The 27,424-nt window shown below is 38.2% G+C and overlaps 1 protein-coding gene and 1 long non-coding RNA gene across 5 annotated transcripts in view; one reads left to right on the plus strand and one right to left on the minus strand.

The window, feature by feature from the left end:
• Positions 1-1,807: 1,807 nt before the first annotated feature.
• LOC124177398 lies at positions 1,808-22,235 on the minus strand. Its single transcript, XR_006869604.1, has 3 exons — positions 21,870-22,235; positions 21,613-21,717; positions 1,808-2,065 (listed from the first exon to the last, which is right to left on the minus strand). It is a non-coding gene; the product is annotated as an uncharacterized LOC124177398 (long non-coding RNA).
• Positions 4,511-27,424, plus strand: part of LOC124177395 (octopamine receptor beta-3R-like) — an 83,179-nt gene continuing 60,265 nt past the window's right edge. Inside the window, exons 1-4 of one of the 4 annotated variants that reach the window (XM_046559727.1) lie at positions 4,511-4,919; positions 7,291-8,206; positions 9,013-9,310; positions 9,417-9,832. In XM_046559727.1, the coding sequence (XP_046415683.1) occupies positions 7,580-8,206; positions 9,013-9,310; positions 9,417-9,514 (1,023 nt within the window). In that variant the 5' untranslated portion in view covers positions 4,511-4,919; positions 7,291-7,579 and the 3' untranslated portion in view covers positions 9,515-9,832. Of the gene's footprint in view, positions 4,920-5,035; positions 5,062-7,176; positions 8,207-9,012; positions 9,311-9,416; positions 9,833-27,424 lie in introns of those variants that run through there. The other 3 variants (XM_046559725.1, XM_046559724.1, XM_046559726.1) reach the window with 3 other exon arrangements.

Raw genomic sequence — 27,424 nt, forward strand, 5'->3', positions numbered from 1 at the left:
AAATGAATTGCAAAATCGCGCCACGTGATGGCTGACATATTTATCGCAACTCATACATTGCGCATTCGCAACGGGATAATCTGTGAGCTTTTCCCAACAGATAAAAAGCCATGCGATTTTGACGATTGATAAAAAGTAAGGGACAAGCTCTTTTCTCCACCTGCAAACTCAATTGGCATACGTTAAATTCCAAACTTACCAACCGAGCAAGTCGGGAAAAACGAATTTTCATCATACGTGTTACCAACGGTCGGTTATTCTTCGCACAAAGCTCAACGTTCGTGTTACTATGGCGGATAAAAAGCTCTCTTTACGCATCGTGATATCTCACAGAAAAATTGCAAAGGTGCAAAACAAAGAGCAATTCATCGTTAATTGAAATAACAGCCTGCGTATATACCGATAAATCAAACGCTTGAAGACCGTACGAAGCTTTGAGTGGACCTCACGGTTTTGGGTTTTTTTGAAATACAGTTTTGTTTCACACACGTTACACGCATAAGAAGTTTCAGATAAGATATTAACGCTCCGCGTTTTGAACTCGACACATTGGGTCAAATCGAAGAAAGTATGTGGGATACTACATCGCTTCTGATTTCTCACTTGACATTTTGTGACAAAGAGCAAAATTTATTGAAGCGTAGATCGAAAGGCGTCAAATTATACCTCGATTACTTTTTGTTTCGCTGTGGTTCAACTTTTCTTTTCGTTCTTTCATCTTAATTTTTTTTTTTTCTCTCTCTTTGGATTTTTCTTCTCCATTTCGTACACACATTTACACACCAACGCACATACAATCACCAAGTTCAAGGACACACCGTACACTAGAATAGTCGTATGTCTGATATCGATTCCTGTGACCTTCTCTTACCATACAAGTATACAACCAACCGTACTAACACTCATTCCCAATGACGAAGGCAATTGGCACCGACGATATAGCTGGCTCTATATAAATATAGCAATGTTGCGTTTTGGCGCTTGCGTTGGAAACGGTTCCCTGGTCCTAATTAAACGGTAGTTAGGTAATGTAGCTGAGCAAGAAAATATAAGGGCCCAGATCTATTGTACAGGCAATCAGCGAATTCAGGGAACCAGAGTAGCGAAAACTGAATTGCACCAGTAACGATGTAATTCCGAGAAGTCATATTACCGCCGTCTGCGAACGAATTATTGCTCAGTGGATACATATTTTTTGTATGTTCTATTTTCCAGGTCGTTGGTTCCATTGGAGACACGGCAAAAGTTTAGAAGTCGGAAAATGGAAGGGTGACAATATCGAAATTTTAAGGACGCACGAAAAATCTACAATCTTGTATCAAATATCGAAATGTAACACGTCGAATTACAGAAAAATGTTAATGTAGAAAGTCCAATACGTAGAAAATTAAACTAGGCAAAATTTCATTTGTTTTCATTATACTAGAAAATTTTTTTCGAAATGGGCTTGAATATCGTTGGATTTACTGGAAAGTACGTTACGCTCAACTGTTTAGTGTGAATATATAGCAACAAATGCTACATGTTATGGGTGATTGCAATCAACATTAAATTATCCGAAAAGTTGCAAAAAAAATTTTTTTGATTACAAGTATGGAATGTAGACTTGCATGATGTGGATGAATTTGCAGTGACTATGAATTTAATTTTGTATTGAGAAAAAGAAAAGAAAAACAATATTGGTTCACAGCATTCTGAATAAAAGTGAGAAATAAAAAGTTCGGGTGATTTGCAGGAAATTTAATAACTTAAATGGTTTCTTTGAATAAAATAGAAACAATTTTTACACCAGATTTGATCACCACGTGTGGTGAAATTAGATAAGTTTTTTTCAACATGTCGAATTCTGATAAAATTCATTATCATATTTACGTTAATCCTAAATACGGATAGAGGTAAATTGGAAAAATTTTCGGGGAAAAACTCACATCGCTTTCAGGATCGAAGGAGCTAGTTAAAGTCGACATTTTGTATATCTTCCTAAGAGAAGGTTCCAATCATACGTAACGCGGGGCAAGAACCTTTGAAACAGTTTGGCGAAGCGTTGAAAGCCACGTTGATTTGCCTGAAAAAGAAATACATATACTCTGCAGATAACATACGGGATATCCCAAGGTATTTGACCAAATCCTTCGCTTTCATCTTTTGCGAGCTTTCCAGAAAAATATCCGCTCGCAATCATTCCACAGGTACGTCGTAAAATGAAAAAGCAAGAAAGCAACCACTCACTTCAAGTATACTATAACAGATTCGACTCGAGACAGTAAAAAATATCGTTCCACAATTCAGGGTAGATAAAGAAGGACACAGATGCCTATACCGTTATCTTACCGACACTTTCCCAAGACACAAACCTTTTTCTAGGATGTTCGAGGTTGAGGGATAACCTTTTTCGAAAATGTGTTTAGGGTTCATATTCGTTGCAAGTCTCTCGACTTATCACTTTCCCGTCATGTTCACTGGTCATCGAAGGGATGGGAAAGCCTCCTCGAATTTGACTCTCGATCGAAGGACCTTCTGGAAACTGTGGGACTGGGAGAGGCTTGCAAAGGATATCGAATCCTGAAGAATTCTCGGAAAGGGATATCTCGCGGCCTTCAACATTCTATAAAAAGGTTTTTGTATCAACAAACTGTCATTAAAATGTCAGTGTCGCAATCTGTGTCGAGAACTCTCCTTCTGTAGCTAATTCTACGCGCATAATTCTGGACCGATTACGAAGACACAAGATATACCGTCCAGATTGCAAATTATTGGCCAATAGTATGGCATGATTCTGCAGATTCCCAAGATCCACTGCAGACTGGAAAATTTGCAGATTTCTTTCCTTCGACAAATTCTCACTACACTGCTAATTAAAATTTTATTGACGATTTTGGAATCAGTTTGTGTGAAATTAATTGAAAAATGTTTTTGGTTACGTCACCGCGATGCTACGATACTGAGAAATCGAGTTGAAATGAAATGGACACAAAATTATTGTGAATTAGTGAAATTTCGAGTCCATTGCCTCATTTCTAAAACAGTCGTAGATATTTTTCATCTAACTTTGTGTGCAAAATAATACTTTGCTGAAGTTACAATTTCGCAATTCCATTACAAGTTTTTACATTTTAATATAAGCAAATATGGGTGAGATAAATAAAATTTCAGGCCAACGTCCCCTTATGTCTAGCCCTCATTTATAACAGTTTAGAGAACTGGGAAGTTCTGAATTGCAACTGCGTGTACTTGGTAATGTATTTCAGTATGAAATACTACCTGCAAAGACCATCTGACACAACATAAAGTTGTACTTTTGTTTCAAACTATCTGACAAACTCTAAGACTATAAATAGCATTAAGGAGAGCTTTGAGAATCATGACTCTTCAGTCATGTAAATAATTTTTCCATGTCATGATGAACGGAATAATGTAATAATCAGCAAATTCTTCGGCTGATGAACGACAAATCAGGTAGAATATATATTGGGACTGATTATTACTATTCAACATTTGAAATTGTGTTACTATAAGTAAATTTCAGGACTAACATACACCAAAACCTTGCGTCGGAGTAGCTAACGAATTTTTACAAACTGGTTTGTAGAAGAAATAAAAAAATCAATATTTACCCCTTCTACGAAACAATTCGGCATTACAAACTAAATTTAGTGAATATGTTTGTTAAACTGACTAAAAAAAATTATTTAGTTGAATCTATTACCAGAGGCTGGTAAAATATCGTTATTTTGATGATACCAGGAATCGAGGTATTATTTCATTGAATTTGCAGTATCGAAAGTAAAATTTAGCATATTAACAAGTATATTTTATTCAGTCAAATTTTACTGTCAAAATCTCGTTGAAGCAATTATTTGAACAATTTTGGTATTTGCTATGAAATAATTAGTACTCTTGAAGAAATTTTGTACACAATACGCGTTTCTTAAATCTTTACTGTCATACCTCCTAGGAATAACATAACTGTCACAGGGGGTCTATTTGTCACCAATACGGAAATGTGAAAATTTCCTGAAATCCTTTCAATACTTTGTTATGAAAATATTTCTCTACATCTTTAAGATAATTTTTCGGAAGGCTGCCCAGTACTCAAACTAAAATTTCAATTTAAACATCATCAAAAAAATTGTTCAAATTTTTCTTGTTTGCAATAGTTCGAAATATAAAAAAAAAAAAATAGAAACCTGCTTTAGAGGAAGTAACAGATTTCGCTTGAAACGGGACTATTCAAATATTGCCAATAAAAAAAATAGGCCGAGGTCAAGTGCATCCCGTGTCATAATAGTTGAGATTCGAAATCGATTTTGAAAAGCCAAAAAATGCATTCACGTAATATTTCTGTCGCGGTTTCAGCGAATCTTGAAGCTGTGGGTGCACGAGAGACGCATATTTCAACCCTTGCGCGCCCGGCGCGTTTCGGGGGTTGTTTTCCGTCGGGTGGCGCAGCCACCTGGGGGCCGTGCAGCCAACGGCGAAGAGTGAGGCGAGCCGACAGTTCGCCCCGATCCGCCGCAGCCAAGCAATCGCGAGCGCGCGGTTAAAGACGGCCTTCCGAGCTTCCGGAAGCTCATTGCCGTTGCAGCGACGATGCGCAAACTATGAAAATCGTCCCCCGGGTCGGACCACAAATTCAACCGGACTCGATATGTCCGCGAGAATCGAGAGTGGCGAGGTTCGAACCGCCGGCAATAGCGCCTAGTGACGGTGGTAAAAAACCGCCTTGATTCGGCGCCAACATAGCGATCGGTGTATACAACGACTACCGGAAGTAGAGCGGAAGAAAGCAAAATAAATAAATATAAGAAATAGGGAATAATACTATCGAAATAAAACCCGCGTCGATGTTTTAATTTTGTGACACCGACATTTTTAGGAAATACATACAAGTATATTATTACTGGATAACTTACAAGAAGGTAAAAAGAGTGCCGATGTAATTGGATTATTTATTTTTTTTTTTGTTTTATTTTTCTTTTTTTTTCAAATGCAAAGTGCAACGAGTCGGGTGATGGGATGTTGACGAATTAATCAGTCCATCTAACTGCAAATGTTCCGAAAGTAATTACTTCGCTTCGAAACGTCGAACCTCGTAGTTTCTGCAGTTTATATAAAGTATAAAATAGCGGCGAAATTTGAAGGAATATTTCCACTCACACAGATTGTGTATTCGCGATGCTGTTCTATACTTTATACAACCGTACGAACACATCATTTTCCATTAACATCCGAGCCTGTAGCTCAAACAATAATTTCTCTTAATTGCGTACAAAGTCATTGGAAGTGATCAAATTAAGCGTCTTAATTGAATTGTGGAAAATCCAGTAGCTTGGCATTGTAATTACAACTGTTTCCCGGGCTGATTTTCTCGAATTTACAGTTTAAATTAAATCAATCTTCGTATTGAAATGTGTGAAATTGAGGACTATTTCAACAATGATATCAAATGATATTTTAAAATATAACCTATGTAGAAAATTTTCTTTTCTTATATTAAACCAAATTCTGAGACGTCATGCGAACCCGAAATGATTCAATGATAACGTGTCCAAATCTATAGTTACTCCGAAACATGTTGCAGTTCAAATGAGAGTTATTTGGAATGCCCAAGTCACCCAGGCTTACGGTTATAGTTCTCAACTTTTCATGTTGCGAGAGCGTTGCGCTCTCAGCGACATCTGGCGACTATCCTTAGCACTACCAACAACTGAGATTATCCGTTACCTCAATCGCCACTTCAAGAGTTTTTGATTTGGATAAGTAAAAAATAGAATGAAAATTTAAAAAAAAAACACCGCCAAAACTTCACTTGTGTAAAAAATTTAGAAGCTTTTTCCAAAGTAGTTTGACACTGTCCAAAAAATCGATATCAACGCAAAAGGTGGAATCGACCATAAATTATATTCTATTTCAACTGAAATGACGACATGATGGACAATCCGATGAATCCGTTTCGACAGCGGATCTTGTTTTCATGTGAATTTTACCTCCATCCAGACAACGCGAAATGGTTATTTCATGCAATCTCAGCGTTTCCGGAACGGAAACTAAAGTTTTAGAAGCAAGTTCGTTCTTCAGCGGTAGCTGTTGAAGTTGGCAGTTCGCGTTTACCGTTAATTTTAGTGTTATCATAACACAAATAAGCTCGACGGAATATCAAATAAGAAAGTTTTTTTGTTTTTTTTCGTACTTTTTACAGCGTTACGTCCGCATTGCGAACAAGCTGTTACAAAATTTACAGCAGTTGTGACACAATTCTGGTTTTAATATTTTTCTCCAACATTTCCGACCATGTTCAAACGCAGCTTAGGCGTACTTTATAAACATGAATTAGGCCTGTAACTACACGTGGGAATTTTTAATTCCACGTCTAATTTCCCAGTGGAACTTCTCCCCTTGTCACACAACTTGGACGAAGTTAAATGCTGCAGTTATATTTCTGTTTCTGTTTTTTTGATTTTTTTGTTTTTAGGAAGCATGATTCTCGTCGAAACATTGGAAACGTCAAACGAACGGTTGTGTACAATATTTCGTATTCATAGTCTGAATCCAACAAGTGTAACCCAAGAAACAGCTCTGGAATGTGAAATTCAAAGATGATTGAGAAAGAACATAACGTAGACACTGTCAAAATTAAAATATAAATTACGGTATTATCGCGATGTATAATTTCTCATAATATTATTATTGATAAGAATTTTGACAAATTTTTGCTGATGGAAATTTGGTCGCGATAATAGGACACAATTTTTTTCTACGAAAATCGGAAAAATGAATAAAAATGAGAGTGGAACGGTAAGAGAATGCAAGTCGGACCAATTTCACGAGTGACTTAAACAACGTTTATATTTAATTAATTATTTGACAGACTCGGAAATTCTCTCACGGAGCCTGTCGCAATGTTGATAATTCTCGTTAAGACGAGGAACGACGTCCTAGCAATTTCGTTCACAGAGTTCACATAGCCGGGAATGCGAAGCTAGGCGAGGTGTTGTCCTAGATTTAACCAACGCCTCGGAAATCGGAAGGTTCCCACCTGCAGTCTTAATTGTAATGCCCCGGGTGTTGTTACGTTTCCTCTAAACATTTTCAGTGATCAACCGACTCGCCTCTCTCGTTGCGCCGCACAAATGCACTTATTTACATCTATGCACCTCCTTCTTTCATCAATCGCAGCTCGAGCTCAAATAACAAAATCCATTCCACATCCTCCGTACCGAACTCAACCCAACTGTTCGTTTTTCCTCCGATGACCTAGTTCAGACTTTTCTGATGCATATTTGTTTCCAGCATGAAACTGATAATAGAGAAATGAGAAAGTAACGGACAATTTGTGTGAAAAACTTCAACTTCCGATAGATTACAGAGACAACGAGGCGAATTAAACCTACAAGAATAAATTGCTGAAATTGTTGTGTAAAATAGAAAAAAAAAAGAGTGACGTGAAATGAAATAAATCACCGCGTGCTTGAAGTATAACGATAATAACAATGTGGGTTTGAATAAAGAGAGGGTTGATATAATTCGTGAAAAGGTTGAAAAATAAAGGATAATGGGAAAAAAATACAGGTCCAAATAAATGATGATAAATGTGATGGCATCATCGGGAACGACGACGCTACCTAGCAGGGATGATTCGAGTTCGATAACCGTAAACGCAACGTCGAACGTAACGTCGTCACCGGAAGGTAATCCAACGGTGGAAAACCTACCGGAGAACGTTAACGCGTTAGTGGTTGCTGTAAAGGGTATATTAATGGGTACGATAATAACAACCGCGGTGTTGGGAAACGCTCTTGTTATAGCGAGTGTACGACGACACCGTCGTCTGAGAGTTGTGACGAACTGTTACGTCGTCAGTCTCGCGGCCGCCGATCTCCTCGTCGCAATTTGCGCGATGACTTTCAACGCCTCCGTTGAGCTTTCCGGGGGTAGGTGGCTGTTTGGTAGATTTATGTGCGACGTATGGTCATCCCTCGACGTTTACTTCTCGACCGCCTCGATTCTCCACCTATGCTGCATCAGCGTCGACAGGTATTACGCCATCGTCAGTCCCCTCGAGTACACCGTTATAATGAGGCAAGGGACCGTCTCCTGCATGCTGGGATCCGCCTGGATCCTACCGGCTCTTATCAGCTTCATACCCATTTTCATGGGCTGGTACACGACCGAGGAACATCTCGAGTTCATGCTCAAAAACCCCGAGGTAAGCTTGGCGACTTTTATTTTTATCAACCTGGGTAGAAATTTTGCGTTGAAAATTTTGCATCATCGATTATGAGAGGGACGACAAGTGCTGGCCAAGTTTGAAAAACGTTTCGACAGGTCGTTTTGCTCGAAATTGTACATCGTGAGAAATTTAGTTCACGGTAAATCCGCCTTTTTTAAGCAAATTATGTTACCTTTTTTTGAGGGCCTCCTGAATTTATGCAATTTCATCATCATTTGTTTGATGTTTCATGTCCAGGTATAAATCGCATGTTGGTTTGAAATGAAATTCTCATTACCGAATGTTCAATACGTATAATTAGCCGAATATTTTATATCTTAAATAGGAAAATTCCTGCGATATTTGGATTTTCAATATTATTCGACGACTGATCGCGATATGAAAATTTTCCAAGTAAATTGAAATTTGCAGATCGTTTACCCCGTTCGTGCAAAAAATGTTGCATAAAATGAGTGCTGGGTTTATTCGATATCATGAAACACAAGCGACGGTTGAAACGTTCAATGAAAAGTGATCAACGAATAATATGTCAGTGTACGAGAATATGTTTTCATTCCGTCCAATCAATTGGACAAGCGGGGGTCGATCCGGCGTCGTGTTTATCAGGCGAAGAGTGTGCGTGAAGTTGAAAATTTATACCTGCCATGCACTGGCAAATGATTATCAGCACGAATCCAATCATCCTGCCGAGGGGTGTTGAATGGGACTCGATTCTGTGAAACGAAACAAAACGGCTGCGCGTTGAATCGAGGCATGATACAGGAACATATTAAATTTTCCAGGTCTGCGCGCTGGTCGTAAACCGAGCTTACGCGGTAATAAGCTCCTGCGTCTCGTTCTGGATACCAGGCCTCGTGATGATCGTGATGTACTGCAGAATTTACAAGGAGGCGGTTCGTCAGAGAAAGGCACTGAGCCGCACATCGAGCAACATCGTTCTAAATAGCGTGCATCAGCACAGATCATCAACCAGACACCATCATCATCAGCAGCTTTTGCTACAGGCAGCTGCCGACACCGGGGAGCTTGCTTTGCACACGGCACAATGCAGAGCACCGACCGAACTGAACGCCATCAATGGTGAGTAATCGAACAATTTACTGCAGACTCTGAATGGCCGCCGTTCTCCTTTCAGTCTCGTGTTATTACATCCAGTCTCAAATCGACTCGCAAATTCGTTTTCAAGCTTTCGCACGTGCTAAGGATTCAGAGCTTTCACGATGCGAAACTCCGTGTGGATGTTGGAAATTTAATCACACCAGGCTCGGAGTTGTTAGACAATGAGAATTAAAAATCGACGGATGGATTTCAACAGTTTCGTCAATGCCTCGGAGTGTCCTTTCTATGCGACATCTGCTTCAGGGTGGATAACTTCTGGAATTGAGATTGACAGAGGGAATACATTGAGGAAATAGCCGGCCTTGGAACGAAGACGAAACGTCTTCAGTCTTGGTCTTCCACTTGGAATGGGTGAAAGTGACAAATTGATCAATGTACCGCTCTTGAAGTTTTCTTACCACCGATTATATGCCGAAACGTTCGGTCTGAAGGATAAGTTTTGCGTTAGGTGTGAGGACTATAAGGACATTGAAAAAATTTGTACAAACGATGTTTGCATTGAATGAATGAATAAATGAATACTGCAGTAGCGATTTCATCCTCTCACCTATTTTCTCGAGGGATCTTTAACGATCAACCGTCAATTTATATTCATCGAGTGAAGAATTACGCCATTTCCATAGATAGTGAATGCATCAGGGACTCAACGAGGCTCGGGTTCTTTTCTTCCTCGATAGTTTTCTCATTTAAACTGTCAGGGGTCATGCGGTCTTCGTTTCGTAATTCGTTCGACACTTTGGTATTTTGGATTTAATTGATCGAACAAATTCATCGATATTTTCGAAAAACGATCCTGCAACTAATGCGATTCGTGTGTTCGACGAGTTTCGCGTGCGGACAGGTATCTTTTTGCGTGCCTATTCGATGACGTAACTATAAAACGTTGATGTCTGGAGCGCCTTCGGTGTCGTCCCATCTCTAATGCAAATAAAAACAGACCTCGTATCGTTTCATGAATAAATATTTCAATTTTACAAGCAATCGCCCCTAAAGACTATTCCATACAGTTTTCCTCAAGCGTAGAGCGCGACGCGAAGTTTTGCGCTGCAACCGTTTTCCCATAAATCTTTGGAACAAGATTCGCATCGTGATAATTATAGTCATCGCGTCGTTGGCTCAAGCTCCGATCTCTCAGATGTTCTACCGGGTTAAGAAGCGTCGAGGATGTGAATGAATGCGGTTATGAATGGAGTGTCTAATTCATGCTAGCTGTTCGTTGCAAACCGTGGCTTCACAGATAAAGCTGGAAGGTTTGTCAAGTTCCAGGATTGAATTCACCGCTGAATTTCCAACGACTTGGCTGCGCGTAATGTACTTGTCGAAAGCTTGTATGTTTCACACGACGACACGCTTCTGAATTATTTTTTTTTTTTATGCGTAGACCAATTGTCCTCAAGTTTGCGTAGGAACTCAAAATAGCAGAGACAATTATACTTACGTAATATGATTTGTAGAAAATTACAGAACGAACCCGAGACAAATTCCCGCGTAATCTAATTTCGTTCAATTGAGTGAATAAGTTCGGTTCGTGTTTCGTTTCAAATTTCATTCACCCCGACTGCTGAGACAAAGTTATTATTAATCTCGAATGATTGCCTCAACTTTGAGTCCATGGAGATATTCAAGACTCACGATCTAAGGAAAGATGCTCGATTAATTCGGGGTGTAACCTCGGTCGGTGAATATAACAAGAATAAAAATGAGAACGGACCAAAAGTTGTAAATATATTTTTTAAAGCCACACCGGGACAGCCGGACTCGTATTTCACTTTTTATTTAGCTTATAAATGCGACTTTCGTGCACCGTCCTGCTATCTAAATGAGCTTCGCACACGTTTTGGGAATACTGAGAGTAGAGTGGCTCCGTGTGTTTAGTCCCAGAAAGTGGTTGCAAAAAGGTTTAAACTTTGCGAGATGTCACCTGATTTCGCTTCGCGTCACGTAACGGCGTTAAAATCCATTCGAGGTCAGAATTGAATTTATTAAGTAACTTCAGGTTCGGCATATTTACCCAAAGTTGTGCAAAGTCCATCTGAAATCAGATCAAGTTAGTTAAATCATCGTCACGATTGTAACAACACGAGAGAAGTCCGTTGAAATCAATTACGGTAATGTGAAATAACTTCAAGCCAATTCAACTTACAAGAAGCGAAGTCCTGACGCGTTGAGTACACTTAGAATGAGATTCAGAATATTAGAAGCCTCGAGGAGATTTGTTGAGCGACTTTCCTGAAAAGAAAATCGTTCCTAACGGTTATAAAACGATATTAAAAGTCGAGGGGCTGCTCGCTCGCAAATTCGGTGACTCTACGATTTCTGAAAGGAATCGATTTCTTCTTGTTTCGACTGCGATTTCCGTGATTTCCGAATCAATGATATTACATGCGATTTCGCGTGTGATTTCTGCTGATTCCAACGATTACGAGTGACATCTCAGAAATCATTGATTTTGAAACTGTCAAGAAATAACATAACTGGTCCCTAAGTGACCAGCCTCTCGTTAAAAGTCTAGAATATTATGGCTGACAATTCGAATATGTGACGTGTATCCGCTCATCCTCCGCACACACCCTTCAACGTGAAATAAGGCTACAATAAGGCAGACTGCGTGAACATCGGAGATCAGTGTCTGAACTATATTCACGTTGCAGCCAAGAGTGAATCAAAATCCCGACTTAGTAAATCATTGGTTTTCGAATTTGGTCTGACTGATTAAGCCGGGAATCCTCGTTCCCTCTTTCTTCACCAGTTTCCCGCTGATTTTGCTCCTTTCCGCCAGGCCATCTTCTGGCAGCAAAGATTTATTTATCGAAAAGCTTTCACCCCGCTTTTCCCTCTCTCATATCTTTTCTTTCCTTCCCAGCGGCTGCGTCTCGAGACTTTTACCAACTGAATTTTTGAACCCCCAAATCCAACCCTCGCGATAAGTGGTTCTAAATCAGAACCACAGGCGTACTGCATCGAGGAGTGCGTTTGAAACTCGTTGATAAAAGAACGTTGTGTTAAAAAAGACAAATTTATTTTTTCAACCAGAAATTGAGTTTGCTCGATGAACCGAGTCCGGATTGCCTACCAGCCCCGCTCGCTTTATTATGAAAAAAAGAAAACTTCTGCAAACGAATATACACCACGTAACAAAATAGAAGGCGGGATAAATTTTCTTCGCATCCGGTATCTGTCGTACCGTTCGATAGGAAAATTCTCGATTAACGGCAAAAGAACGAAAAAGAAAAAAATGCGCACTGTGTGAACCGTCGACACCTTGACGTCGATGTCAGCGACAAAGCATTCCTTCGATATTAGTTTTTTCCAACTAGGTCTCGTTGTGATTGATTAGGAGCAAAGCCAGCTCAGATCTTCTCGTCAAATGACAATTAAATTGCTTCACTCTACTTCATGCTTTCCTTTATCTTTCCCTCAATGGAATCCTCCAATAACCTCTAAGAGTGAGTAGCTGGGCTGTCTACTTCCAGTTGACTCTCTTTCTCTCTCTCTCTGCAATTCTCCAGAGAATGCTCTTACTTGCTGGCTAAGGTCTGGTTAACTTTTCCTCAAACATCACCAGTGGTCATTGATTTTTCGATGCAAGCTCCCATTCTCGTCTGGAAAGAGCAAAGTGACCCAACCGGTCCATAGAGAATGATCAAACTAGCAGTCATCTAATTATGGTGAGTAAAGTCAGTTCTGCAAGATGATTAGCTACGCTATAAGAACTTGAAGATTCGATCAAGTCCTTACTCGAAGTTTTCAAGGCACTTCAAAAAATCAGTCTGCGCAATGACGCGATCCTGAATATTATTCTTTATAGATTTATCGGCAATATATAACATATCTGATTATCCCTCCGGAAGATGGAACGTTTCGTTACTCAATGGCAATACTTTTGCGAGATATCAGTGGATTTGTTGACAAAGGATCTCCGGATTTCTAGCCATCGCAATTTTCCTCATCACAGAAGCACAGGAGGATATCGACCAATAGGCGGTGAATTTTTTTCTTATAGAAATAAACAAAGAAAAGACGAATCCAAGGCGTTCGTCTTGAGGACCGTTTCGGACTCTCGGGATATTGGCAAAGCATTGAGCGTTAGCCCGTTCGAACGAATGTTGTCACTCCGAAGGATAGCCTGCACGGCTGGTACGATGCCAGGACTAAAGCTGGGCATTTCTCGTCCTCCATTCAGAACCCCAGGCTTAACTTGTATTCTGCGATAGAATAAATACCACCGGGCATGAATTCGAGTGCTATCAATGTCACATCAATGAAAAAACACTCGCTACGGTTCGCAAACGGAGCTTTTTTCAAAATTCCAAGGTATCGTGTGTATATTTGTTTTGTGATTCATCAGGTTGAGCTTGACAATTAGTTGATATTTCTTCTTTACGACGTCGGAAAGAGAAAAAAAAAAGAAAACTAATCAGCTAACAAGGAAGTAGGTATCTCAGGTCGATTTTTCCGATTTTATTTCTATTTTAATATGTTATAGTACCTAAACTAAAAAGTAAGCGACACGTCTTTTTTTTTTTTTCATCTGCCATTAAACACTTTAAGGGAGTGAAACCACCCTCCAAAGTAACGCATGTCAAGAGGCGATTTGGCAGTTTCATTCGCAAGAACATAATAATTTTTTTAGCAATCCAACTGGAAAAATTTTCTCGTAACGAGACATGAAAAATGTAATTTTCTCAGTCAAAAGTAAGAGAAAAAAAAAGAAGCTGCCAAATCGTTCCTTGACGTACCTTACTTAGAAGGGTGGTTTAACCCCCTTAAAATGTTTAACGGCAGATAAAAACAAATACGTGTCGCTTAATTTTTAATCTACCGTAACATATTATAAGAATAAGAAAAAAAAAAAATCAAATCGGAGAAATCGATCGAAGGGATGGATATCTTCCTTGTAAGCCGAAAAGGACGACTTAAGTAGAATTTCCTACCCTTCTAAGCGTATTTAAAACTAAGCGACACAAGGATGGGTGAGAAACTAATTCGACACTATCGCGCGTTGAAATTTTCAGCAACTGACAGAGGCAATCACTGTACCGTCAAGGCTGGCATAAGGCGAATAAACGACTCACTGCGCGGTAGAAATGTCAGCAGTATCGCAAACAACACAGATCCCGGCTGGCTTTTAATATCGTGAAGGCTGTCATCCCGGTTGAAAGACGTTGCCGCAGGTGGGCTACGGGAATCCAATCTGCAAATTGAGACACGAAAACCCTACATTCCGCTCCTAAGCCAGAGCTTTCATCTGATAACTTAGACTGAAAATAGAACGTGATATTTTTTTTTTCCCACATATCTCCTCGTGATGGCTGGAAAGTGATTGAGATGAATGAGAAATTTTTCACGTTTTGGCAATTTGTTATTCTCGAAATTTGTACAACGATCTATTTTCGCGACTGATTTCAAATTTTGCTTTCGTGCCAATTTTTTCATACGCATTAAACCGTCAATTCAATAAACACGATTGCTTTGCTTTTAGGTATGATGATTTGAAAAGAAAATATAAAAATTGCAATTCTTCTTGATATCAATATCGAAATACAAAACGAAAAAAAAGTAACAGCTTCACAAAGCAAAGGTAAACGCTATCACAAAAATGATACATCGATTTTTCTTTCAAATTTCATGCTTTTATTCAAGGCTACCAAAAAATAACCACATCGTTCTTTTTTTGGCGGGCAAGACCGAATGCAAAAAATTTAAAGCTTGCGAACATATTTTTCTCTTCAACAGCTGAGCAAATAATATCTTTTCAAGTGTTGAATAATTGTGGATTTCGTAGTCGTAGTCCCTCTACAGGGATCGCGAAAGTATTTTTACAAGCAAGTTTCACGCGGTTTGACAGATATATTTATTACACGAGGACGATTTTGAATATGAATGAAAGCGCTCGTACTTATATACACATATATATATATATATATATATATATATACATATACAAGCGTGATGCTAAAAATGGCGTGAAAATCGCTTTACGGAGTAGAAATAAATTCGTATACATTAAACATATAGTGGGTTTCAAATTGCACAGAGAATTCAACACCGACATATGAAATGTTTATTAAAATCCTACAAAAAGTATGAATAAATTTTCTAATCTTTCAAAAAGCTTCCAGACAGCAAATCCGACGTTTGTCTGCGATTTGAGCTGTACACCGACTACGTTATTTCCGAGCAAATAACACGACCTGTTAGAAAAAGTCTACAATATTGTAACTTCCCGGCAGAGCAATGCACGAGTATCGATTCGTCGGTTGCATTTAGTATGGTAATCCTTGAGGATTTCATGCCGCACGCGTCAGACTTCGATAAATCGAAAATCGCAAGGTCGCATCCTTCACCGTTTCAGCTTTTGCCTAGCAGCCGGAAAAACGTCGATCGATTATTTAAGTTCTCGTATTATAGTTACGAAAATCAAAGGTCAGGAGGGAATTAATGCAGCCCTTGAAATCAACCCCAAAACCACATCCCCTAAACTTCTTCAAGCTGTACGTAAGAAGTTTTTTTTTTTTTTTTTTTTACAGCGCACGATTTACGGAAGAAATTGTACTTGGTCACCTACTTCGAAGGTGTGTTCAAACATCCCTGCGGAAAATTTTCATTCCACGTATAATGTGAGGTGTACGGTTGATTGAAAAAGTGTTAAACCCGAAGCCCGTATCGAATTTCTGTACAACAAGGTTACAGAAGCTTCTGTAATACATCTCGCAGTCTGATTTACGTTTAACTTTGTAATTGCGAATCGATTGAAACGCCAGGTCAGAAGTTAAGCTCTGCACGCATACGAATTCATTTCAAGGTCAATATAATAATGATGACAATAAAGTTATAACTCGTACGAAAATAGATAACGAAAGGAACGATCAAAGCTACCTTCTAGCTCGAAGAGAAACAAAGTCCGTTGCTCGGCGCTAATTCCCCGAATTATTTCAGACCTTGCAGCGACTTCTCGAGCTTTGCTGCTGCGCGACAAATGAGGGAGAAAGAGAGAGAGAGAGAGAGAGAGAGAGAAATCTCGTTGTTTCATCAAGTTACTTCCCACAACTTACTCCCGCCTTCGAATTCCGTTACATGAATTATTCATGTGTTTTTCTAGTCTATTAAGAATCCAACGGCGTGGGATTTTGAGCTTGAATGAGCGCGCATTCTGCCCTCCAAGCACAAATTAATGCTCCCGTCGCCTTGTGCATTCGAACAACAAATATAAACGGGATGCGCGACGGAGTCAAGGTGAATGTCGTAAAATTATTGAACGAGGTGATTGTTGTATCGACGTTAAAAATTTTATACTTGTCGCATGTTTCTTCTACCTGTTGCAGAAATGCGTTTCGTACGTTTTATGGATATAAAATAATCTCCTCCTTCTTCTCCCTCTCCTCCTTCGATACTTGATATCAAGATCAGTTCGATTTTTTCACACGCCCTATTGATGACTAATTCGAACAACTTCACGTATGGATCCTGGGGCACTCTTCTTCGTTGAAACCTATCTAATATACGATCGTGCCGAAATTATTTTTCGACATGTGACGTTATTTCTCATCCAAAACTAAGTACCAAAGAAAAAATTAGCGGCTTCGCGGCATATTATAATGTATCGTAGGACTAGAATTTCACTTGCAGGTCCCTTTAATTTGATAATCATACTAAAGAAATTTCGTACATAGTCTCAAGTTGTAAATTTATCATCAATGTTCGTTAATACATCCGCTACAAGATAGGTGAACATCCATGTGTGAATTTATCAGCTTTCTTCTGAGGCCAGAGTTTCATGGTGTACAGTATTTCACACACACACACACGCGATCATTCGAAAACGTATCAAATAATTTTGCAAAATGACAGCTTTGGTTTCTACTTGCACGTAACACTCCGACTAGACAAAAATCGAAATAAAAAACGTATGAAAAATTCAACAAACCGGAAAGACGTTTGTAATTGTTAATAAAATGTGTCGCAATATTGCACCGGTCAGTTTGTTTGTCAAATTTCTCCATCTCTCCATAATTTTTTAACTAAAGAGTTCATTAATCGGACAAAATATCTTTCGGAGCACTTTGTCAAAATCAGATGCCTCCACTTTCTCACCGAACAAAGGAATTGCCGGATGAAATGTACCCGCGATATTTTTCGAACGTGAACTTCCGGGCTGGCAGTTTTTCTTTGGCAAGAGAAAGAAGAATGAAAAAAAAAAAAAAACGGGGAATTATACCTCACCGAAAATACATGTATATAAGGGCATTCCACGCCAAATTAGCAGCCCGTGTAACCCACCCCCTTAGATTTTAATCATTTTTTAAAATGATATTCTTACCGACCCAATAGGATCTCGGAATTTTTTTCAGATTTCTTTAGCCCCCAATGAAATCTGAAAAAACTTAAAAGACCAATTTCGAAGAAGCCACGTTTGTAGATCTGAAATCATGTGATCAGTGTAAATTTTTTTTTACATTTATGAAAATGATGTTTCAGGAATTAGTTTTACGATTTAATTATAAGTTTCACCAGTGTCTGAAGAAAATCTGCAAACAATTTCTGAGACCTTTTTGGGTTGGTCAGAACATCGTACCAAAAAAAAAAAAAAATTATCAAAATCGAATCGAATTAATTTGACACGGAATATCCCATACACGCACAACTATACCCCGTGGAATTCTCCGACTCCACACTTTTAAAAACTTCACTCAAGACTTGAATGTTAAATGAGTAGACTCTGGACGGTGAGACTTTTCGGTGCTAGAAATATAAACGGAGAGAAAGAAAGAACGAAAGAAAAAATGGCGTAAAGAAATTTTGTAGAAAAAGTGTTGAGAAAAAATACAGTTCACGATGTAGTTTTATCCTCGCTTCAAACTGCACAGAGCTTAATTCGCCAAGCTCTGTGACTCGTGCTTATGTAATGCTGATTAATATAAATTCCGGTCTGAAATATCATAACCACTCTGTATTATTATTCATGAATTATTATTCAAGCACGCGACAATTGTACTCGAGTATTCATTTAATAGAACTCGAACTTCCGCGACGCGACGACGACTTAAACATGTCCACTAAATAATCATATTGCGTAGGTATTTTAACCGTAAAACAGTCGATCAGTAATTTATTGAAATCAAACACGCGGCTGAATCAATTTCACACGGTAAAGAAACGTTTTCGAAAATTTACAAATTACACTTTCAACTCCGATGTAAAGTAAATTTTTCGTCAATTTATAACTTCATATTTAATTATCATTAAATTGAAATGACTCTTTGTGACTTTGAGCCATCCCTAATGAAGCGAATTAGTGTACAATGGTACGAATACTCTCTTGCAGCTCTGGTTAAAGCCTTTCAATATTCGATAGCTGAATCAGTGACGTTGTTCAAATTAGTACTTGTAACACGGTCAAACAAAAAAAAAAAAGTTTCTTTTCGTGACCCTGATTTTTTCCGTAAATTTTGGTGTTTCAGAGCGTAGTAATTGCTAATAAGATCATGATTATACCAGATTGGATCTATTTTTTTATGTTATTCTAGTATTGCAGGGGTGGTGGTGGTTTTGGAAGGTTTAGCAAATAAAGAAGGAATAAAGATTTCAGATCACTGCATGTCAGATCAGTGCTGGACTCTACAAAGACATAGTTATCAAAAATCTTATTAAAGAAAATTTTACAAGAGAATATTCTGAAAATTGTAATATTTTCTATATTTCTTTTTAATTTTTGTCTCAATAAATTAAGTATAACTAAAGCCGTTTATAGTATTTTTTTAGAAACTCAATTTTTGCATCCAAATATAGATTTTTCGTGTGATATATGAAAATAATGTCGATAGAATAAACAACTACAACGAATTTATAAAAACTACGCTCACTCCTACGGGTCGTTGACATTAAATCCTTTCAAGACCACTCAATTATTAAAGCCAACAAAACCACTGTTGACCAGTGTAATTGTGTACAGTTCGGTGAGCAGCGTATTGTTTTACCAAAATAAGATTAGTAAGACTTACCCGAACCGATGTCAGAGCGGGATGAGAAAAAGAGGAGGAGAAGAAGGATAACGAGGGTGAGGATGATGAGGATGAGGATGAGGATGAGGTCAAGTGTATTCGTTTCGATGCTGCGTGGGACGCACAAAAATTTACATAATACAGAGAAGGTCAGGTTGTATTATTCCGAGCGAGAAAGCGAAAGGAGGAGACAAGCAAAGAGAGGAGACAATGCCAAGCGAGATTCAAAGCTCATTCGGAACTGGTTTAAGATGAAAGCTCGTTTACTAACGAGACGATGGTATGCGGTACCTACCCTATTCCGCCCGATAAATACCTTATCATTTTACGTGGTACGGAAATATAACGAGAACATCGACCCTCAGACAGAGAAGATAGGAAGCGTTCCATATTCCGTACCTTGAGATTATTATCCCCGCCCTCCTCCCCCTCCCCAAAGATGATACATTGAACCGAGTAATTCAGCGGTTCGTCTTTGGTAGCGAGAATATGACTTGTTAGCTTGCATAACGATCGGTGTGTCGATCCTTGAAAGATAAAGTATAATAAGGTGTGTTCATTATACCGTCAAATATCATTTTTCCGATCCTTATTATTCTCCTGAATCTGTTCGTCATACCTACGTACGAAAATAAAAAAAAAAAAGAAGAAAGAAAAAAGACAGCTTACGAATGATCCCTTTGAATTAATTCCGTGCTGTCCGATCAATCGGTTAATCCGCATTTTCTATTAATCGTTTTTGCAAGTCAATCGGGATATCGATGAACTCTCATAAAATTCACTCAACTTTAGAGAGACTGATTACAAAACTACGGGCCCCGATGATAAAACAGTTGACTCCTGTGCTTAAGCATAACTGTTTTATCATCTGGGTCCGTGGAGTTACTTGGATTATGTAATCGTCGCGGCAAATTTTCGTCTTTTATAATCGACTTATATTGTTATATATTATATTCTCGCCTCTGGCCTACGTACTCAGAATCAGCAGAATATAGAATACGAAATCTATATACTTGCATCGGTCAACGATTAGTATAATTCGAAGACGGTAAACGAATCCGCGAGTCGTATACCGATCGAGCCGCAGAATCGTTACGACGCAGCTTTGATTAATCGATTGATCGGTAAAACGATTATTCGAAACTGTCGATTAATCGATTGATCGATTAATCGCACAGCGCCACTGCGGAGTCTCATTTCATTGAAACCAAAACTCGTAGGATAAGTTATTTCACCCGTTATATTTACCGTTTCTAAATGATCGCGATGAAAGCGTCCGATTTAGTTGGCAATTTCCGTGCTATTCAGTGTTAAGAAAGTCGACGACGACGACCTGACTGTGTTTTGAGCAAAGATTAAGGTCCGCTGTCGCTGTGTATTCATTTTCAACTAATGAGGTTCATCCTGCGCCCAGTAAGAAGAGCAAGAGCTTCGGACAAGACGGTTGGGCGTTTATCTTCAAGCAAAGGAGATGGACGAGTAGAAATTTGCGCACATTGGCGCAGTGCGGAATAACTTTTGCGAGACTCGTAAACGTGGCAAAACTGAGGCGAAAATTCCATTCGCGAATATATTTCCTCGTCGATTCGATAATTTCACCATTGTCGGTACATAAATAATCAATCTGTACATTGGCGCGTTTCAATTTCGTAATGCGGAGTGATACGAGCGGAATATTTAGCGATTGCGCAAAAAAATTTATATTCATTTTTCAATCATCGTTGTCACTAAGTCACTTGGCTTCATTCAAGTCGTACTCCTTCTGCAAACGTATTATGTCGGATCCTTTTGCAGTCGTAAAATAAGGTGGAAACGAATTTTCGTACGGTGATCTAGAGTTTGTGTTACAATTACTGCAGAATTTCTTTTTTTTCCGAAATGATGTGTAAATTATGACGGCAAAGTCTGTAGTTTTCTCTCGAGGAAGCAAACGTCACTCTTTCGTTCACGTCAATACTCGAAACGTACTACAATTGAATTTACCTAATTGTAGACATCTGATGTAATAATTTAACCATCTTCTTTGATAAGACACCCGGTCAAAGATGTTGTATCATGATATATATATATATAAACAGACAAATCTGTGGGCGTTCGGAAATCAAAGAAATATTCTTAAACAAATACCCAGAAAAAGTTGGGCTGCCTTAAGCTTATCAGACCGGCTTAAATTGCAGAGGAGAATAAGAAACGACTGTAACTGACACTGAAGAAATAAATTTTTTTAGGAAAAAAAAAAAAAAAAAAAAAAAAACTACTTACAGCATTTTTTAATTCTTTTCTTTGACTGCTCTGGGTAAGATGATGATAACGAGATGTTCTTTTTTTTCCAAGGTAATAACACATTGAAGGATATTTTTCTGCGACCTGAAAGAAAAATTAAACAATCTGTAATCGATTGCCAATAAAATATTGAACACATGCCTTCGAAAATTGTGAAATTTTAAAAATGTTTCATGTTTCTTAATTTTGCTAGGCTTCGCAATATTTTTCGAGGTTTTTTGGACTCTGGTACTAACAATTAGTTTTAAATTGAGGTTTCTAAAGGAACACTTAAAAATCCGTGAAAATCTACCGTAAAATTTTTTTTACTCAAAGTAATCAACGAGGTGTTCTTTTTTCAATGATGTTGTTTTAATTTTCGACAACTTCGGCGTTGTTTCTAGCGAAAGTGTGTAAACCGTCTCGAGTCTCAGTCGATCTACAAAAGCGAGAAACTGGCAGCTTTCCGAGGGGGTGGACGAAAGAGGGTGTTTCTAGGTCTGGGTCGCGGTTCGTGCTCGGCAATGTTGCCGTGACCAGGGACCTTGTCTCGCTAGATCCTATCGTAGACTAACTGGGGTTCTTGCCGCCATGCAACTCGGCCCTGAAACGAGTACGGACTGCAGTTAGAACGGCGCCAAGCCACCTTTGACCTCTGTAGAAAAAGCGCCTCGTGTATTACCGGAAGTTGGACAATTTGCCAAGCGCTCACGAGCAGCTGACCCTCGAATTTTAAACACTTGCACCAATCGAATTACGAATGCCATGGTTCCATGGTTCTTTTTGTTCAGAAAACCATTCGCTGTGAATTAGCTGAAACGGATTTTATTTTCGTTATTTTTTTTTTTTCTTGTTCTTTAGTAGCACGGAAATCAGAGTTGTAACTTGTTGAATCAAATCAAAATCAGTGAAACGTTGCGAGATCCAATATTCGATAATTTTGAAGAAAAAGGGCCGTCGCAGAGTGAGATTAAACGAATAAGAAAAAAAAAAAGAAACCGTTTGAATATTGTTGGAATTACGAAAAATGAAGTACGGGTAACCGTTTTGCGGTATCGTCGATCCTTTTTTCGTAATTGCAACGCAAAATCAGTTTCTGAGGTTTACTCTACTTTTTTATATTTACTGTATTTTGTCGATTGTGGTAAAAAATGAAAATAGTCAAGGACTGAGCGGTAACCGGAAATAAAAATTTCTCGCAGTGTGGGAAAGGACAAGAGGGCTGAAGGCACTTCGTCGAAATACATGTTCAGTCCTCGTATTAACAATTGTAATTTGTCAATATAACTTATTCGATTCCCATGAGAAAGATCCTCGACCCAGATCCCTTTCTACCCTCCTCTTCACCCTTCGGTCAAATTATCATTTTGATACCACCAATCGTCGTTCACGCTTCCATGAATAAAGAAGTCGTTCTTTGAAACAACTTTGTGGAACTCGACTGACCGAAAAAATTCATACTTTCCATTGGTTTTATTGCGAAACATGTCGCTTGTTGACCATTCGTCAAATAGCGATCTTTTTAAAAATCCAAAAATAGAGAGTACCGGATTGATGTAGAAATATTTAGATGTACCTAAATGATTCGTTTCAAATCGATCTTTTTAGGGGATGCCGTGGTGGAAAATGGTAATTTTTTTCTCTCAAACACCCTAATGTATTATATATAAAAAGGGAACGAGGAAAACAGCTGATCAAAACAAGTATTGAAAAATCATACTCACCGGTTTGGCGCCGAATCCATCCCTTCCTCTTTTTTTTTGTTTCTTTTTGTATTTTGCGTCCCCCACTGATTCGACATCAAGGATTTTTTCCCGTTTCATATTAACTTTCCGTTCTTGATTTTCGTTTTTATTTTTACGACATGCTAAATTCACTAAAAAAGAGATTTTTACTTCTCAGGCCGGCAGTTATAGGGTAAAAAGTTTTCGTCAAACGAAATAACGCCGCTGAAAGGATTTATTTATTTCCTCCTTCATCCTTTGGCTTTAATTTATCCCTCATTGTTCTTCTTTCATTACTTTTTTTTTACGATCCACTGATCAATTATCGTTTACAATAATTTCAGTAATTTGAAACAATAACGCTTAATTTCAACGGGCGACGATAAAATCTGTTATTATGTTTCCGAGTACATGCGATCGAGTTGAAATTATTATCACGATTACAATCAAACCTGGGGATCAAACTTTCACCCGAATAAAACAATGAATACAAAATACGTGATTAGGCCGATTAAATTTTCAAATGAAAAGTTTTTAACGATTTTTTAAAAAAACTTTTCCTCCACATTTACAGATGTGGTGTGATCGTTGTAAATGTATAAGAAAAAGTTTTGTAAAAAATCGTTAAAAAAGTATTTCTATATGTATACTGTGCTGGGGATTCTGTGTAGAATGTACGCCATTGGTATGAAATATTTAAACGCCGCCAGGGAGTACAAGGCGTTTCTAATTATCTTTGGATTTATATCCCCCGGCCTTTGTAAACGAATCGAAGTGGATTTCTTACTTTTCAAACAACGATACGGTGCTCAAGAGTTTTAACTGCAGGAAGTTCTTCCAATTTCGAAAAAAAAAAACTTTTCAATGTGATTTTTATGCGAAGGTAATGAAATTCCAAGGTCTCATAAAATGTTTGCTGACAATATACGAAATACGACATTGGGATTCTTAATTTGAAGAAAAGTTTTATAGGATTCTTTTTCGGTATCTTCAGCAATTTCACTAAAAAACTGAAATTGGCCATCCAGTTATTTTTGTTTTCAATCTGTTGATATGTGAATGGAAATAACTCAAAATTGAGATCTATATTTATATATTTTGCAACGTTTTTTTAATTCTTTTACTACGTACTGTAAAATATTACACAAATGACGTATTAAAGTCATTTCGTTTACCGCACACCGCAAGAATATTCATAAAATCCTTATTGCACTAATCGAAACGTGATAGTTTTTCTTAGTGAAAACGGAAACATCCTACTTTTTGTAAAAAGGAGGCGTCGATATGCGGCTGAAAAATACGTAGGTTCGTAAGTCGAGGATTTTGCGACGCAGTTGCTGCAGCAGCTAGGGGTTTGTAATATTTTCGCTGAAGTCTCGAGCGGATTACTACAGTTGACAAGGGTGAAGGTGAGCACTGTGTGTATAGTCAGGGTATGCATTGTGCTGAAAAATCCCTTTCCCCTGGGTTACTCCCGCTGCATTGTCTAAAACTCCGACTGCTGAGCTGTGTCAGCTTCCAGCTTTAACGTTTCATGCATGGCTCGTTATATTTCGCTTTTCGGATCAACAAACAATTCTTGCTGAATGGCTGCACCGACAGGAAAAGTATTACCAAAAGAAATTAGACACGTGTCTATTTTTTTATTAAAAAATTTGACCGTTTAACCGGTAGAAACTAAAAATTGTTCAAATTTAAATACACTGTTAAAAATGATTGTGAATTTGCTACGCATTTGCTGTAAAAAAGAGTTGTTAACTTACGAAGTTGGATTGCAAATTTACAAATTCGGCGCAACAACGAAAATTACTACGTGTTTCCCTAAAATTTACAATGAAAAATTTTGACTGCATTAAAATTTATGAGAAAAATACAAAAAAGTAATTTGAATTGACTAAATTGTGTAGTGATTTTTTTTTAATTATAAATTCTATAAGCGATGTATGATGAGTTCACTGTTCCGTATTTGAATAAAGCTTTTAATAGAGTGCAGAAAATTTCGAACAGAAACTTTTAACAGTGTAAAAAAAAAAAGAAAATATGATGGATGCAACTCCTGATGGTGAAATCGACGAATGACGTCATTATCAATTGATTGAAAGATATAGATTTTTCGTGGTGAGCTTTTCGTGTGGGCTTTTATCCCTTAAAGAGTGAATTGGCGAGTAAAAAATAATGGGTGTGTCATGTTTTTTGATTATCTACAACATTTCGAAGAATAATGATAATTGGTGAGGTACACTTGAAGTGCTTTATTTGTGAGAGAAATTTAATTTATTGTGTATAGTTACGGAAAAATTCCATTGAAATATGTATCGATAAAATTACGTGAAAATCTATTCGTCGATGATATGTTTTCTGGTTATTGCAACATTCAATCTATTCGCTCACTTTAATACTTAGAAGAATAGTAACGCAGATACTAGATTTTCTGGTTACAACTGCAAAATCAATGTTCGTTTTATACCGAGAACTGCTTTTTCGATTACGATAAGAAATGAAAATGTTCTTGACGACTGTCTAATAATCACAACTAGAAATTTCTCTCACAGTCTAAAATGGCTATATTTTTGTTTTTGTCGTTGACATCAGCACGCTCTCGGTGTGATCAAGGATTTATTTATTTATTTTCTTTTTTTTTCTTTTTCGCTTTATGCTTTTTGCAAAAGTAAAACAAAGGAAATTAACAGAGAAACAACGAACTCGCAGAAGGGGAAAAAAAAAAAAAAACAACGGAAAATTCACGCCAACAAGAAACACAAAGCTTGCTTTCACGTATAATTTCTTTAGAGAATTTTGATTAAAAATGCCGTAATTCGTCGTCCCTGCAGGGAAGTTGCCGGAGCCATTTTCACTTGACAGGTTTGTAAAAAACGAAAGGGAACGAAAATCGTCGCTTGTGAGGTACATACCGCTCCGTCACTGTCTCTCGACAAGTTCTAAAGAGCGTAGAAGTAAAACGAAGAAGAAAACGGTGCAAGATGATGAATGAAAAGAGACGAAGCGAGCGGGAAGAGAATAAAATAAAATAACCCAGTAAAGAGAGAAAGGAAAAATGGTGGCTGAGGATGGGACAATTTGCCCGTCCATGTGATCGCTTTCGAACTCAATTTCCACTGCAATTCTTCACCGGCAGCATCGCCACGGTTATACATCGAGGTTATAAAGTTCCAGCTGCTGAGAACGGTTAGAAGTTATATGCGTAGAGCATCTATCGGCTGTGATTTGTCAAAAAGTAATACAGAGGGAAAGCTTGCAGCAAGATAAAAGAAAAAAAAAAAAAAAAGAACAAAAAAATGGCGAATGATTTCGACTGCGGAAAATAAATTTCACCTTTCGAATTTCCAATGCGTCGTCTATCTCGGCTGATAACGAGCTTGCAGTAAGGTTCGAAACTTTACTACATTATACCAACCGTCGATTAAACTGCAGTAAAACCGTAGGTAGAGCTTTCGAGAGGAAAACGCCAGACTCGTTCTACCACCACCACTTGGAAGTCGTTAGGAAAATTACACCTGTGGTGTTGGTTCGTTGATAGATACACCCAGAGAGAACTGCATACATACATACGCACGTGTGCTTGAACTTGACCTGGGAAAACGCGAGGGATTCCGACCGTTACGTTACATATGTACTCCTGCCCATATGCCAATATTATACATGCACGAGTACTTTACTGTGATAAGACAAATTGCACTTTGCAGACTTGCCAAATTTAATGCCTGCTATACATCGGCGCGAGTGCCAATTTTCTCATGTTTCTTTAGGAGGGCCAAAAAGAGGATGAGAGAATGGCGAAGAAAGGAGAGGAAAATAAAGAGACTGTTGCACCCGATACAATTTAAGGATATGTAGTACTCCTACTCTTACCGACCCTTACCGACCGAGCAAACTCGCACTTCTTCCTATATTAAATAGACGAATGATCAGAAAAGGGTCAAATTTCGACGGTGCATCGCTATTTTATTGCGAAATGCGAAAAAGTTACTCATGTTCCGAAAATCGTCAAAAGAATGTGTTTTTTTTTTTTTATTTTTTATTGACACGCGTTACTGTTCCCATATTTTCCACATTTGAGGGTCCCGAAA

Source organism: Neodiprion fabricii, chromosome 3, assembly GCF_021155785.1.
Source record: "Neodiprion fabricii isolate iyNeoFabr1 chromosome 3, iyNeoFabr1.1, whole genome shotgun sequence".
Classification (NCBI taxonomy): domain Eukaryota; kingdom Metazoa; phylum Arthropoda; class Insecta; order Hymenoptera; family Diprionidae; genus Neodiprion; species Neodiprion fabricii.